General features: G+C 34.2%; 1 protein-coding gene across 4 annotated transcripts; it reads right to left on the bottom strand.

The window, feature by feature from the left end:
• Positions 1-9,867: 9,867 nt before the first annotated feature.
• Positions 9,868-14,667, bottom strand: LOC107848131 (transcription factor bHLH49). Of its 4 annotated transcripts, XM_016692817.2 has the most exons (9): positions 14,458-14,667; positions 13,096-13,984; positions 11,769-11,975; positions 11,616-11,681; positions 11,311-11,379; positions 10,902-10,973; positions 10,619-10,831; positions 10,395-10,482; positions 9,868-10,313 (listed from the first exon to the last, which is right to left on the bottom strand). In XM_016692817.2, exons 2-9 carry the CDS (start codon positions 13,861-13,863, stop codon positions 10,276-10,278), a joined length of 1,521 nt encoding a protein of 506 aa, XP_016548303.2. In that variant the 5' UTR covers positions 13,864-13,984; positions 14,458-14,667; the 3' UTR covers positions 9,868-10,275. The 4 variants fall into 4 exon arrangements, with proteins under 4 accessions (XP_016548303.2, XP_016548304.2, XP_047255406.1 ...); XM_016692818.2 differs by lacking the exon at positions 10,395-10,482; XM_047399450.1 differs by lacking the exon at positions 14,458-14,667 and having other exon boundaries at positions 13,096-14,440.
• Between the last annotated feature and the right edge of the window lie 1,000 nt (positions 14,668-15,667).

Below are 15,667 nucleotides of genomic sequence, written 5' to 3'. Positions count from 1 at the left end.
AACTAATTACTTCCGCATGACGCCCTCTTGATTTCGAACCCAACAAGTGGTATCAAAGCCTATGGTTCAAAGATCCGATGGTTCGATTGAGGACAGTTTAAGATCAAAGCTCCAATTAACTTGGCGATGATGAAGTTTTTTGTCAAAAAAAAAAGTTCAAAAAAACCTACATGTGGAGAAAAGTTTCAAACAAATTTACAACAATCCTACTGTTAATCCATCTTTAAAATCAAATCAATTTCAGCCCATGTCTATGGGCTCCAACTTTCAAACCTGCCTACTTTCAATGTTTGGGCTCCTTTCAACTCATCCATTTATTTTTAACGCATGAGCTCCACTCTTAACCTGTGTTCACTTTCAACGCACAAGACTCCATTTTCAATCCTATTTACTTATAACATAGGCTTCAATAATATCCACCCGTGCTTTTATTTTTAATGCATAGGGCTTCAATTTTTAACCCATATCAATTTTTAATCATAATAAGCAACAGTGATATATGAAAATCGTGTGAAGAAAGAAGATCAAAATTATTTTGCCAAAAAATCAAGTCAAAAAGAGGAGATTTGTTAGGGGTTTTGCCTTGATTTTCCTACCAAAATTAAGTTATACTTTTCTTGAAGGGAAAATAAAAGTAATACCATAATTACTTTTACTTTTCCTAAAAAGAAAAATAGAAATTCTTTCCATATTTGACAAACGTCTTTCTTGGAGGAAAGATTTTGAAACTCTATAAATAGAAAATCCTTTTTCATACCATAACACAATAACATCTACAATGTAATCCTTAAAAGAATCTTGTTTAGGGGAGACTTCTCCTATAGTTTTCATGCTTTTCAATAATACTAATTTACGTGTACACGCCTCGCACGTATACTTCACTTATTGAGTTCAAACGTTACACTAAATAAATTCTTCAACTTGTTTCTTCAGTGATTAAGTAGCACTTCGTAAAGTCAATCTGTCGATTGTGCTTTTCTTATTTTTAAGTGTGTGGATTACTCTGAATGATGCATCTTCTGTTTAAGCACAGCTCTCCAAAGAGTCATTCTTTATTTTAAACTCCTCCTTTAATCAAAACTCTCATTACATAGAGTTCTACTTCAAGTGAGACTCTTTCTTTAATTCCAACTCTTGTCTCCTTAGTGTTGTAGTAAAACTCCAACTCTCTTAAATCAGTATATGCTTATTTATCAGAATCTTTCTCCTCCCACACATAGGACTCTTCAAGATATACTCAGAAGTGAAATTTCTTCTTAACGTAGGACTCCTTTTTCAACTCAAATTGCTTTCCCTTATCATTAAGTGTTTGAATCAAATTCAACTTGTTATATTCCCCACATGATCAATAGCTTGAGTATATTAGAATTAGGCTTGCTTATTCGTTCTTGTCTTTAAGCAATATTGTCTGCATCTATCAGTGAAACTGGAAATCTGCTTTCCTATACGTAGACCAGCTCAAGTAATATGTTTCATTCATGTGTCAGTTTGTCAATCATCAAAACTACATAGTACCTAATAAATTCCCTCTTTTTGATGATGACAAACTTCTTGTCTTGTGCATTCAACCATCTTCACCTGTAGGCACTAAAGTATAAAACACTAGAATGAAACAAGTTAGTCAATGGATTATAAACATTGCACAACCCTATTATCTTTCCCGTTTTGGCATCATCGAAAAATTATTTCAATGCAATAATATACTAGCCAAAGTGATTTGTTATGCTATTCTTGGCCACTGGGGCTATCACCAAAACAATAAGGCAAAGACTCTAGCCAACATAGTAATATATTAAAGAGAGCAAAAATGAGTCAATTTAGCAAAGATAACCATTCCATTTAACTGACAGAGCATGTTCCACATTAAACCTAAGCTAGTACTGAACAAAGGAAAATAATTGAGCATTAAAAAAATACGGTATAAAAATGGGACATAGCTAAGGATACAAATAGTGAGGAGCTGATGAGGAAGGTGGAACAGGTGATATCAACTATGTCAATTGATGAATGACTTCAACATTTTCATCCCTCTATCAATCAAGGTCAAGCTTCAAGGTCATAATCCTAGCCTTAAGGATCTCTTATTCCACTTCATGACTGTCTTGTGCAGCTTCTAGTTCAGATTTTTTTTTAAATGACTGTTAGCCCTCCTTATTGAAACAGGTAGAGCAACATGATTCATCTATTCAACAACATCTATTTTTTTTTTGTAAGTCCAACCTGATTTAAGGCTGAGAAGTCCCAAAAAAAATAACCAATTAGGAACTAAAAGTGAAAGCATGTCTCTTTTCATTCTTCAGAAACATATGCTGCATGTGATTGATGATCAAGCTTGGCAAATCCATGGTACACAACTGATATTTTGGTTGAGAAAGAAGAAGGAATTTCTGGTATAGGATTAACACATTTATGCACACCCATATGGAGAGAATCAATGAAAGTTTGGTCAACAATTCATTAGCTTTATTAGACAATGAGAGGATGAAGTGTGTGGAATTGAACAGGTGTGCTCAACTGTTTCAACTTAGACAGCCTATGTTTATGTCAGTGTAGAACATACTTGATAAGAAGAACTTTGTGGTCACAATTGCTTGCTATGTTTATGTCAGTGTAGAACAAATCTGATAAGAAGAACTTTATGGTCACAATTGCTTGCTTGCACAATCTAATACAAAATTAGGTTAGAAAAGTCAAAAATCTGGAATTGGGACGCACAACTAAATGTGCAAGACTGAATGGAATAACTTTTTAGCTAATAAGATTAAAGAAAAAAATAATTATTCTAGTCAATCATTGAGGGGAGTTCACGCAATTTTAATCATCCCCAAGTCTAACCTATACCTTTTAAAATACTCTCTACTTAGTGCTTTGGTGCTTCTCCAGTCAATTAAGTAACCCACATAGTCAATATTTTTATAGCCCTCAAGAGTGAAGTTGTTTTTCTTGGGATATCATATTCTCAAGCCATTGATTCCCATGAGATATCTCAAGATTCTTTTGACTACACAAATTTTTATGAACTACCAACAAAATTACCAGCAACTTGTGTTGGTTTTATTGATGCATCCATTTCTTTATTTGTTGTTTCCCCTGTCAATATGTCCTCAGTCTGTACAACAGTTGAACCAGGTGGTACAACACGTTCTTGTGCATGCTCATCAGTTTCACAATCATCCTTTTTTCTCATTTTTTTAAAAATCTCCCTTGCTTTCCCCTTATACAAGCACTACAAATCTGGTCATCTTTCAAATGATCCATTCCCCCTTTAAATGTGGTGAGTGAAAGAAACTTTATTTTCTTCTAGTCTTATGCCTTGAGCAAACTTTATTTATGCACAAATTTTGCTTGCTTCCTTTCACTCTCACCTGCAAAATAAATTAGGGGTTAACTTTAGGCACCCAGATAAGTTTGGGTCCTTTCTTATGAGTAAATGGATGAATTAGATTTCTTCTAGCCCATGCAGGCAACAGGTTACGTGACATATTTCTCTGACCAAATTTAGTTATCCTTTTTTTGGTCTGAGATAGTTTATTTGCCAGATTTAGACTGTTGGATCTGCTTTTGGAAGCAACTGAACATTCAGTGTTTGGATGTCCAAGGTTTCCACAGATATATCACAAATCTTGATAAGCATCAAGACTTTTGTGAAAACCCAAACCAGTTTTTTCACTGTGATATCTTTCACTTAACTTATGAAAAATTCTTGAGAAATTTGTCCACTTGTTTGCTCTTTCAAGGTCAAGTTTTAGTTTAGAGACTTCTTGACTCAATTTATTCACCATTTCTGTTGCATTATTGCACTCTTCTTTGTACTTGACCAATTCAAGTTCAACTTTTTCTTGTTCTTTACTCTTGGTGTTTTTTCCTTGTTCAGAGAGTGTCAATTTTAGAACTTCAGACTTAAGATCATTATTTGAAGAATCAAGTTGCTCAACCTGTTTCTTGAGAGAGCAGTTTTCCTGTTCAGCAGTGTTCTTGCAAGCTTCTAAATCAATAAAATTAAATTTGATTCTTGCAAGACTGTTGAATAGGTCATCCCTACCAGAAGTTGATTCTTGAAAGTCATCAATTAGTGCACTCATCAAGAAAATAAGTTTTGTTTTAGAAAATGAATGCTACTTTTTTCTAAGTTCAAGTATACTTACCTCAGAAGCATCATCTTCTTCCTCCAAGTATGAATCTCCAAGAGCCATGAGTGCTGCTTCATCAACTTCATCATCATCTAAGTCAAATCCCTAAGCTGCTATCATTGCATATCCTTCCCTCTTTTTGATTTTTTCTTTCAATTCCTTTTCATCCCTTTTCTTTCTCCATTCTATTTCCCATACAGGATAATCCTTGATATGATGATCAGTCTTACCACACTTGTAGCATCCATTTAGATTGTCATTTGACTATTTCTTACTACCTGTTCCCTTCTTCTTTTTGAACAATTTGCTGAAGTTCTTAGCTATAAAGGCAACTTGTTCTTTATCAAGTTCAATTTCGTCATCACTGTAAGATGCCTTCAGAGCTAAGGTATCCTCTGGAGCTTCTAACACTTTAGTTCTATCAATTTCCATTTCATAAGTTCTTAAATTCCCCGCTAATTCATCCAGGGTCATGCCTGCAAGATCCTTATTTTCTTCCCTGATTGCAGTCACCTTAACATTCCACTTTGATTTTGGTAATACCCTCAGTACCTTCTCGACTTCTTCTTCTTCAGATATAGCTTTTCCTAAGGAGGTCAGCTCATTTGTTAAGGCAGTAAGCCTTGTCATCATCTCATGCAAGGTTTCATTCTCCTTCATCTTAAATGCCTCATATTCAGTGAAAAGAAGAGAAATTTTGAATTTTCTTACTTGAGATGTTCCTTCATGAGCATTTACTATAGCATCTCAAATTTGCTTAGCAGTGGTGCATGTTGATACCCTGTTCTATTCAGCAGGTCCTAATCCACAGACCAAAATATTTTTGGCCTTAGCATTTTTCTTTAATGTCAAAAAGTCATCAAGAGTGAATTCACTTCCTACTTTCTTGACTTGTTTCCCATCTTCTAACTTCATTAGAATAGTAGAACCATCAGTGATCCTATCTCATAACTAGTGGTTTGACCTTCACTGTGACCAGTAGGTGGTGCGGAATTCATCATATTGATCTTTGTCTTAGGTGCTTGCCATTTTTAAGACAACCTCTCTCTGATACCACTTGTTAAGAATTCGTGCCCTACTGATTATCTTATTTTTGCCTAACTGTTGCCTATTGATGGAACGGATTGCCTGACATGTTCCACGGAAGCAGTAAAACAGAAAGTAAAGAACACAATGGATTTTTATGTGGAAAACACCCGGCTCAAAAGGTATAAAAAAACACGACCTGCACCTCTACAGGATTTAACCCCAACTTCAGCAAATAACTCTGAGCCTCAACAACGACTGATTACAAAACTCTTGTAACCAACAAATAGGAATTATAAACTCTAATCCCTATAACTCAACAACTAGGACTTATAAACTCTAATTCCTAACTACTCACACCTCCCAAGGTATGCGTTCCCAAAATCTCTGAGTTTTCCCAACTCGAAGACTAGCTCCTAGTTCAGTTTATAACACACTGAAATTAATATTACATCAATAGTTCAAACACAATGAACAACTCTAAAAATCAATGCTAAAACTCTTAGCTGGATTCTGTACTGAGGACCAGGTTCTTCAACGTGTTTCTTCAGTGATTAAGTAGCACTTCGTAAAGTCAATCTGTCGATTGTGTTTTTCTTCTTTTTAAGTGTGTGGATTATTCTGAATGATGAATCTTCTATTTAAGCACAGCTCTCCAAAGAGTCATTCTTTATTTTAAACTCTTCCTTTAATCAAAACTCTCATTACATAGAGTTCTACTTCAGGTGAGACTCTTTCTTTAATTTCAACTCTTGTCTCCTTAGTGTTGTAGTAAAACTCCAACTCTTTTAAATCAGCACATGCTTATTTATCAGAATCTTTCTCCTCCCACACATAGGACTCTTCAAGATATACTCAGAAGTGAAATTCCTTCTTCATGTAGTACTCCTTTTTCAACTCAAATTCAACTTGTTATATTCCCCACATGATCAGTAGCTTGAGTATATCAGAATTAGGCTTACTTATTCGTTCTTGTCTTTAAGTAATCTTGTCTGCATCTATCAGTGAAACTGGACATCTGCTTTCCTATGCGTGGACCAGCTCAAGTAACATGTTTCATTCATGTGTCAGTTTGTCAAACATCAAAATTACATAGTACCCAACAGGTTGATTGAAGGAGAAATTTGAGGAAGATGGTGAATAGGATAGAGAAAAATAAAAAGAAAAATAAAAAAAGTATAAGGAGAAATAAAAAATATTATTTTAAATTAAATAAACAAGTGTCAATTAATAATTGGTGTGTGTTCAACATCTATTTTTAAAAATTGAGTTTGATCTAAAAAAAAAATAGCATAATAATACCAATTTGAAATAGTTTTGGAGTGTAATAGGTCATCCACAAAATTAAAGTGACCTTTTATAAATCTCAAACAAATTCAACGATAACTTTATTTCCTTTCTCTAAATAATAGAATCTTTATGATTGAATATACTTCACTATGTTTTAAAATTGATCATCCTTATTTTTACCAGACAAATGAGCTTGGCAGTTGTTATGTTTAAAAGAAAAGTTTGTAATTGATCGTATGATAAAGAAAAATAACTGTGAAGGGCCTAAAATGCCCGTGAACTATGAAAAGGTCACCTATGACCCTTATTTTGACTAGATCTAGCTGCAAATAATATTTAAAAAAATATTAATTACTTAGCATATTTGTCATGACTTGATTTCTGCTCAAGCTGTGACCGGCACCCAGTGTCTTAACTTGATCTAGGGGGATCATTTTGGTTTTCTTATATGTTTTTATTGGAATAAAAACCTGTTGAACTCAATGCAGTTCTTTGAAAAGTAAACATAATATTTGGATCTTAAGTTCAAGTAAAGATTCTAGAAATTTATATAAATGTGTTTATGCATTTTCTTATCATTGTAATATTGAATGTATAATGTGAGTACATAATTCAAATTCTAAGACTGTCTATGAACCCTTTTAACAGTGAAGATAATGACTACATAAAATCAATAACTTAATAAGGATATATGTGTCCCCATCAAAAGCAAGAAATGCATCTTCCAAATTAAAGCAGGGAAAGTGAGGGATCCCAATAAGAGTGTGGTTTCTGATGGCTGATTCGTATAGTGAGAGTTGATTCGTAGATCTGGTGGGTTCTCTGTTCGGAGCTTTGTTCTAGTTTTTGGGGTTCAGTTGTATTTTTTTCCAGACATTTAAGATTTACGATTATGACCTGACTTTGTTCTAGAAATTTCATATTTGCTTTATCTCTTTCCTATATTGTATTTCATACCAATTGTGAGTTCTTTGACTTACTTATCAAAGTTGGATCGGGGTAGGTGCCATCATGTCCTTAAATTTTGGATCGTGACAAACAACCTTTCATAGGCCAAATAATTCTTTTTTTGACCAACACATCAAATTTCTAGATTTGGAAAAAAAAAAATCAAAATAACATGATTATATAAATTTTTTAATAAGTAGAAAAATTAGCAACTTATTAATGAACTAGATACTATATAATGTTGCAATAAGAAGCACAAAAAATAAACCAAAAAAAAATCTCTTAGGCAATATGGACAAGGCTTCAAAGACTGTATTTTTGATAGTCATCTTCTTGATCATTTCATGTGGTTAGTATATCTCTCTCCCTCTCTTCCTGTCTCTCTCTATGTTGAAGTTTATATAACTGGAATCTACCACAAATTTATATATATATATATGTCACTAACAACTTTTATAATTTTCAGGTGTTGTGTTAGGACAGGAATGTGATTGTCACAATGCATGTGCAGGCGGGGTTGCCCAGTGCATTGAAGGGGTTTGCGTATGCTTACCACCTAAGGCATACTCCACTGGTCGTAAAGGTACATAACAATTCACATAGCAAGTATAAGAGTATTATATTTAATTAATTACTTAAAAAATTAAATACCTTTTACTTGTCACATGTATATACATTGACATTTTACATAATTAAATTCTTCAATAAAATACATGTATTTGCACATACTAACAATTTTTTTTTTATCTTCCATGTAGATGAATCAAAGTCCTGTAACAGTAATGAAGATTGTTTTGTTTGGTGTTTAGATGACAAAGGATTATGTGTAGAAGGGTTTTGCCTATGTGCTGATTAGTGAAACAAGACATATATACTCCATTCATCATATATTGTGGTCTTGGATAATCTTTAATAAAGTTTATTTTCCATTTTTGTGTATGTTTGTACTTGTCCAAGGTTCTATCTGTCGGAAGGCGAGATAGAACTTTGATCATAATTTTTAGGTACGGTGATAGGAAAGAAGTGTCTTTTTCTTTTTAGCCAGGCCAAAGATAATGATGCATTTCTATATTTATATTTAGTAACAATTTAATTTCTAAATATCAATTTTATTCTTAATGTAATGATTTACAATCATAGAAGCATATATGGCTTATTTGACACCATAAATTTTGAAAAAAAAATTTCTTTCTTAAACTTTGTATCAAGTCGAACTAACTCATATAAATTGGGACAGAAGGTGTATTTTATTTTATATTTTTCTGGAAACTTGTAAGATGATGAAACATCTGACACACATAATCTTATCAACTCAGAAATTGTAGTTCAACTTTTTATGAATTCTATGGTCCCTCCCATTTCCCCTTATTGAAATGATAATGCAAGCAGGAAGTCTCAAATATAACATAAAAAGGCACCTTTTCCAGCATGTCTTCTGTGCTATAGCAGATAAAAAGCAAAGTACTGAGATGACTATTAATGAAATAGTCCACCTTGCAGTCAACAAAATCAGATCCCAAATTTTGTTTTATTTTTATAAATGCGGTGTTTGAACTAGCTTGCGAGTATCTAGGCTAATTCGGGAACCTACTATGACAGGGATGACAGCGAGGAAGTGTGAAAGGATGGCTACAGTAGTACGGCGGTGAAGTGTAACTAGAGACAAGTGATTAGACATGACATCACATAACATATTTTCAACTTACTGAGGACGCGACGGTAGATAGAAAAATGTAGAGGTCGAACGAGTATCTAGGCTAATTCGGGAACCTGCTATGAGGAGGGATCACCGGCGAGGAAGTGTGAAAGGATGACTACAATTTTAGGAGAGGTAGAGGTATGGCGCAAAAGAATATATAGAGGCAGGTGATTAAACATGATATAACATAACATATTTTCAACTTACTGAGGACGCGATTATAGATTGAAAGATATAGAGGTCGAGCAAGAATCTAGGCTAATTCGGGGACCTGCTATGAGGAGGGATCACCAGCGAGGAAGTGTGAAAGGATGACTATAGCGGGTTTTAGGAGAGGTAGAGGTATGGCGCTGAAGAATAACTAGAGATAGGTGATTAGACATAACATAACATATTTTTAACTTACTGAAGACGTGACTCTAGATAAAAAGATATAGAGGTTGAGAATTTAAATAATATGATAGCAAGTAGCGGAGTGTTTCATACTTGTTTTAATACTACTTGTTGCTTTGCTCATCTCATTATTCCGCTGCCGTTATTTATTTTTTTCAATCTTGCTTTGATTTCACTTCTTTTTTGAGTCGAGGGTCAGTAGAAAACCCCCTCTCTACCTCACAAAGGTAGGAATAAGGTTTGCATACGTCCTACATTTCCTAGAATCCACTTATGAAATTACACTGGTATGTTGTTGTCGTTGTTGCAGCAACGATAACATATCATGCCTGGCAAATTTTCATTAACATATTTGCTGTAAATCCACCTTTACAGTCCACAAAGATCAAATTCTGTGTATTATTCTGCAGTAACTGAACAAAGTTTTCATGTAAATAATAATGCTTTGGAAGAAAAGAAGCATATGTAACTTCATTTACTTTCCCATGCCATACAATTTTCAAGTTCTTCAACATGGAATGAACAAGAATATAACCATCCCCGCAACGAAAGATTCACGAATGTACGAACAAAACATTAGTTCTTGAACCTTCATTTGCTTTCGTTGATGGAACACAGTCAATCTCGTGGAATAAATTTTCATTCTCGCGCTAGCCGGTTGTGTCAGGAAGAAGAGGCGAATGCATCGTTAACAAAAGTTTCATAATGGACTTGCTGTACAGACTCACCGGGAACTACTGGACGGGGGTGTCTAGTGCAATTTAAGCATATTTGGTATTTATGACGAGTTCATGGTTCTTCTTTCATCGGTCCGGCTGGTAGAGAACCTACAAACACAAGAATTTTCAGGATTACTATAGAAGTTGATGTTAATTTATCGTGGCAAATCACACTGGGGCATCAAATACCACTTAAATCTTGACTAGATAAGGGTGCGCTTGAATTTAATCCCATTTGGACAATATTATGTAGCTCGGTATCCCATTCATTTGGGGCCTGGCGATCATGCAAATTAGCTCAATTGGTTAGTAGACCATCAACCAAGATTGCTTATGCAACAATAGTTGAAGGAATCATGCATAAGTCCGTTTTTATCTACCTATAACAAACGTACAAGAATCACAAATGTTACCTGGGAGGAAGGATCCTTGTAGTCGCCAGGTCCACAACTAGTAGTGGCTAAGTGGGGATTGATGGCTCTACGAAATGCATCACTAGAAAATCCGTAACTAGGAAGACCAGATTGAAGCATTCCAGTGTGCGGTGGATGTAGAGGAGGATATGGCATGGTCATATCAGGTGGAAAAGCAAGTGAGGATGAAGGACCTGCTTGAGACCGGAAGATCTGCGACAAAGGGAATCACCTTTATTTAACGGTCAGCGACACACCATTCTCAGAAGAGTGAACTACTTACATCTTTTTCGAGGAGACCATCAATATCAAAATCCAGCCGTGGGTTTACTGTTGCAAGCTTCATTGAGAGGAACTGAAACAAAAAGGAGTTTAGTCATACTTAAGCACATACTAAGTGAAAGAAAGAAGTATTTCCAACATAACGCCATTTCACAAATTAGCAATAACATCTTAGAACAATCAAAAGCTAGAGTTCATATATTTGTGACTCCGATGCACGTACTAAGAATTCATCAAGATCAAATGATGCAGCCACCTGGATAATCAAGACAGCAATATGTGAAGCAAGTAAATCATCACCTAAATATTTAGACAATTGCACATTCTGAAAGAAAGGAGGCATTCCTATAAAGGTGAAGAGCAAGATCAGAGAAAGCGCGTAAACAAAATATAAGTCATTAGTTGCATACCTCAACCTGCCTTTGCAAAGACTGTACATAGTTAATGATTTCATCCAGCATCACAGCTTTGCCGGTGACCTGCAATCACCGCCTTTCTCTCAGGTAACTTAAAACAGAAAACAACAACTAAAATTTCTAATATAGGCTACAGTATGTCGCTCGGACTCTCCAAAAATGCTGCCACACCCATGCCCGATCATCCAAAAAAGGCAGTACTTTTGGAGGATCTGACATGCACTCCCTCAGCATTTATGAAGAGTCTAAGCAACATCGGCGCCCGCTACACCATACTAGTTGATTCCAATAATACCAACCTTGTTGCAACCAGGCACAAGATCTTGAAGATACTTCATCCGTTCACTGATTTTCTCCCTTCTTATCTGCAATCAAATATACTTAAAAGTCCGTACCAAAACAAATAAAATATGAAATTCACCAACTTAGAAGCTTCTAGTATGAAGTCATACTCTTTCTGCAAGACTATGGCTATTTGTTGCCTGGCCTCTTCGAGCGCGAACATGTATATATTCTTCTTTGGTTGGATCTGACAATTGAGACCCCTGTTTACCATTCTTTCCACCAGGTTTGCTGGCAATCGAATTCAAGTTTTGTTCACCTTTCAGAAATTCGGCTGGTGGCTGTTGTGCTTCCTTCATTTGATCAGGTACAGTATCCTGTTAAAATGACAAGAACATTCAACAAGGAATTATCTTGCGTACGATCAAACGAAATATACTACTCCCACAAAAATACCAAGAACATTCAACAAGGAACTATCTCGTGAACGATCAAACGAAATATACTAATCCTGCTAAAATGACCAGAACATTAAACAAGGAAATATCTTGTGAATGATCAAACAAGGAACTATCTTGTGGACGATCAAATGAAATGCACTAATCCTGCTAACATGACAAGAGCATTCAACAAGGAACTATCTTGCAAACGATCAAACGAAATATACTAATCCTGCAATGATTCAACAAAGAACTATCTTGTGAACGATCAAATGAAATGTACTAATCATGACAAGAACATTCAACAAAGAACTATCTTGCAAATGAACAACGAAATATACTAATCCTGCAGTGACTCAACAAGGAACTATCTTGTGAACGATCAAACGAAATGTACTAATCTTGCTAAAATGACAAGAACATTCAACAAGGAACTTTCTTGTGAACGATCAAGCGAAATGTACTAATCCTGCTAAAATGACAAGAACATTCAACAAGGAACTTTCTTGTGAACGATCAAGCGAAATGTACTAATCCTGCTAAAATGACAAGAACATTCAACAAGGAACTATCTTGTGAATGATCAAATGAAATGTACCAATCCTGCTAAAATGACATGAACATTCAACAAGGAACTATCTTGTCAATGATCAAACGAAATATACTAATCCTGCTAAAATGGCAAGAACATTCAACAAGGAACTATCTTGTGAACGATCAAACGAAATACACTAATCCTGCTAAAATGACAAGAACATTCAACAAGGAACTATCTTGTGAACAATTAAACGAAATATACTAATCCTGCTAAAATGACAAGAACATTCAACAAGGAACTATACTAATCCTGCTAAAATGACAAGAACATTCACCAAGGAACTATCTTGTGAACAATCAAACAAAATACACTAATCCTGCTAAAATGACAAGAACATTCAATAAGGAACTATCGTGTGAACGATCAAACAAAACATACTAAACCAGCAAAAATGACAAGAAAATTAAACAAGGAACTATCTTGTGAACGATCAAACGAAATATACTAACAATGGCCTACCTGACCACCTCTTTTCCTTTTCTTTGAGCCAATATTCTTTCCGTAGGAGCCCTCGCCGGCACGCTCCATTTCCTCTTGACGGCCACTACATCCAGCTTCATCAGACTCATTCCCAGAGACTCCCGCAATTTCTCTTGCTTCATCCTGGGACTTGGCAAAATTTTCCCTCTTCTTCTCATTCTTGAGGGGGCTTCTCTCTGTGTCCGTATGGTCGACGGTTAAAGAAACATCCTTGGAACTTTCAGCCACATTACTTGCCAAAACCTCTTGAGGACCCTGCATTGGTGCCAGTCCCCTATAATAAGGATTCATCGACGACTCGGGGATGCTAAAAGGGTTCATATCACCAAAGTTCCCTCCACTAAAGCAAGAAAACCTTGCAGCTCTTTCAATAAAACCTGAATCAGTCGGAAACTGTGCTAAACTCTGCGGAAGCATCATCGGAGCAGGAGGTAGAAACATACCCCCTTTCAACAACATTGCATTTGATGAAGTCCAACTAGGACCAAGTGATCTGTCAACACCAACTCTAAAAGGGCCTAAATCCATTTGACCATTACCATCACAGAAGCCTAAATTTGGTGAATTTGTAGACTGATCCCAAGTAGTTGGACAAAATGAATCCACCATTCCCATAGATGATGCATTAGTCAAATTGCTACCACTTAATTGCCATTCTGAAGACATATTTGGTGACTGATAATTCATTGAGACTTCTTGATCACTCCTATTTTCTGGTTCACTATCATTCTTGGTTTCTACATCCATATTTTTGAAAGTATACCAAATTTAACAAAGACTTCTCTTTTACCACAGCACTTGAGAATCAAGAAACCAACCTAAAACATTGAAATTCAACATGCTAGTTTCTCAACAAACATCATCCAACCTATCAAACAAAAACAAGATTCTTCTTTATCACATACAAAATTTTGTACCAAGACTAAAGGTAGAAAAGGGAAAGTATGTCATTCAGAAAGAAGCAAAATACAGATATGAGAGAACTAGAAAAGCCCCAAGTACAAAAAGTCCATATAGAACAAGAAACACCAAGTTCCAATGCTTTCAAATTTACAAAGAAAGTCCCTACCCCACATCCTCAATGTCCAAGAGAACACAACCCCAGTTCACCAAAGAGCTCAAAAAAAGCATTAAACTGAACTAAGTCATTAACTTGCAACACCATAAATAGCTCATTTAAAGTACTAAAACCCTAGTCAAACTAAACAACAGACACCCCCCCCCCCAACCCCCTTCCACCCCCCCCCCCCCCCCCCCCCCCCTCAAACTGATCAGACAACTCTGAAAATAAAAAAAAAAAAAAAAAAGAGACTAAAAGTGGGGTAAGGAGGAAAAAGATACCTTATTTCAGATTTTGTACTACTTTTAGTACTCTATTACACCATTCTTGATCAGTTCTTTTTTTTTTCTTCTACTGAAGAGAAGATAACTTTTTGGCTACTGTTTTTTTACTTTAACAGCTAGTATATCGAAAAAGTTAAAACATCCAAGATATATACAGATATGAGTAAATTGGAAAAGTAACAAGGTTGTTGCTAAGCGTTCAATAAAAACTTGGAATGAACATCGTCACATTTTAAATTTAATTTTCAATAGAAACAAAAATATTAGGTACCTTTTTATAGTTTTGATAAATAAGACTACCTGGTATTTCCTCTGTCCCAAATTATTCATCACAAATTTTCTATTTTAATTTTTTATTTTAATTATCTTTTTTATTAATCAAAAAGAGACAATAAAAAATTTTCATGTTTTACTTTTTATATTAATTATTTTTTAAAATTAAAATATAAATATTATTTAATAGAAATATTATGATAAATTAGATATATTATTAATTATTTTTCTTAATCAATATATCATCTTAATTTGGATGAAGAAAATATATAATAAAAAGTAAAAAATATTTTATAAAATTAATCGTGATATACGTGAATTGAATATTTTGTGGAAAAAGAAAAAGAAGATTATTAAGAAAGGCCCCCTGCATCTATAGCCACGCTTGCATTAAAAAAAGAGCTGTTAGAATGAATGATTAACAACAACTAACATATTCCTTTAATGAATTAATTCCCTCAATTGTCACTCAACTTATGTATATATCCTACTAAATTAATTATTTTTAAGATAATATTATTATTAAATTATACACATATTTTCAATAAAAGTTAAATTAAAAAATAGCAAAGGATATGTTTGAAAAAACACAAGTGAATTAAAATTAGATATAATTACATAACTTAATTCTCAATTAAGGATTGAAAATTGAGTATAATTACATGATGTAATTATAAGGTTATATTTTATTTATTTATTTTTATTTTAATTTATTTTTTATAAATTTATTTTTAATTTCTATTAAAAAAAATTCGATTTACATTATTTATCTTTCATCTCTTTTCTTCTCATTTTCCAACCTTTACTTCTTATGATTAAATATAATAACTCGTATTTTTTTATTTTCTTCATTAACATATAATTACATTATTATTCTAGTATTTGAATTAAAGTAGAATTTCAATATTAAATGAGATTATAGATTTATATTTTC

Source organism: Capsicum annuum, chromosome 11 (assembly GCF_002878395.1).
Source record: "Capsicum annuum cultivar UCD-10X-F1 chromosome 11, UCD10Xv1.1, whole genome shotgun sequence".
Taxonomy (NCBI): Eukaryota; Viridiplantae; Streptophyta; class Magnoliopsida; order Solanales; family Solanaceae; genus Capsicum; species Capsicum annuum.
This window is presented reverse-complemented; position numbering and strand designations above follow the sequence as displayed.

Coding starts and splice junctions, on each gene's coding strand:
- LOC107848131 (XM_016692817.2), bottom strand. CDS start 13,863: ATGGATGTAGAAACCAAGAATGATAGTGAACCAGAAAATAGGAGTGAT. Junction 11,976..13,095: donor AAAGGAAAAGAGGTGGTCAG/GTAGGCCATTGT, acceptor TCATTTTAACAG/GATACTGTACCTGATCAAAT. Junction 11,682..11,768: donor GCCATAGTCTTGCAGAAAGA/GTATGACTTCAT, acceptor ATTTGATTGCAG/ATAAGAAGGGAGAAAATCAG.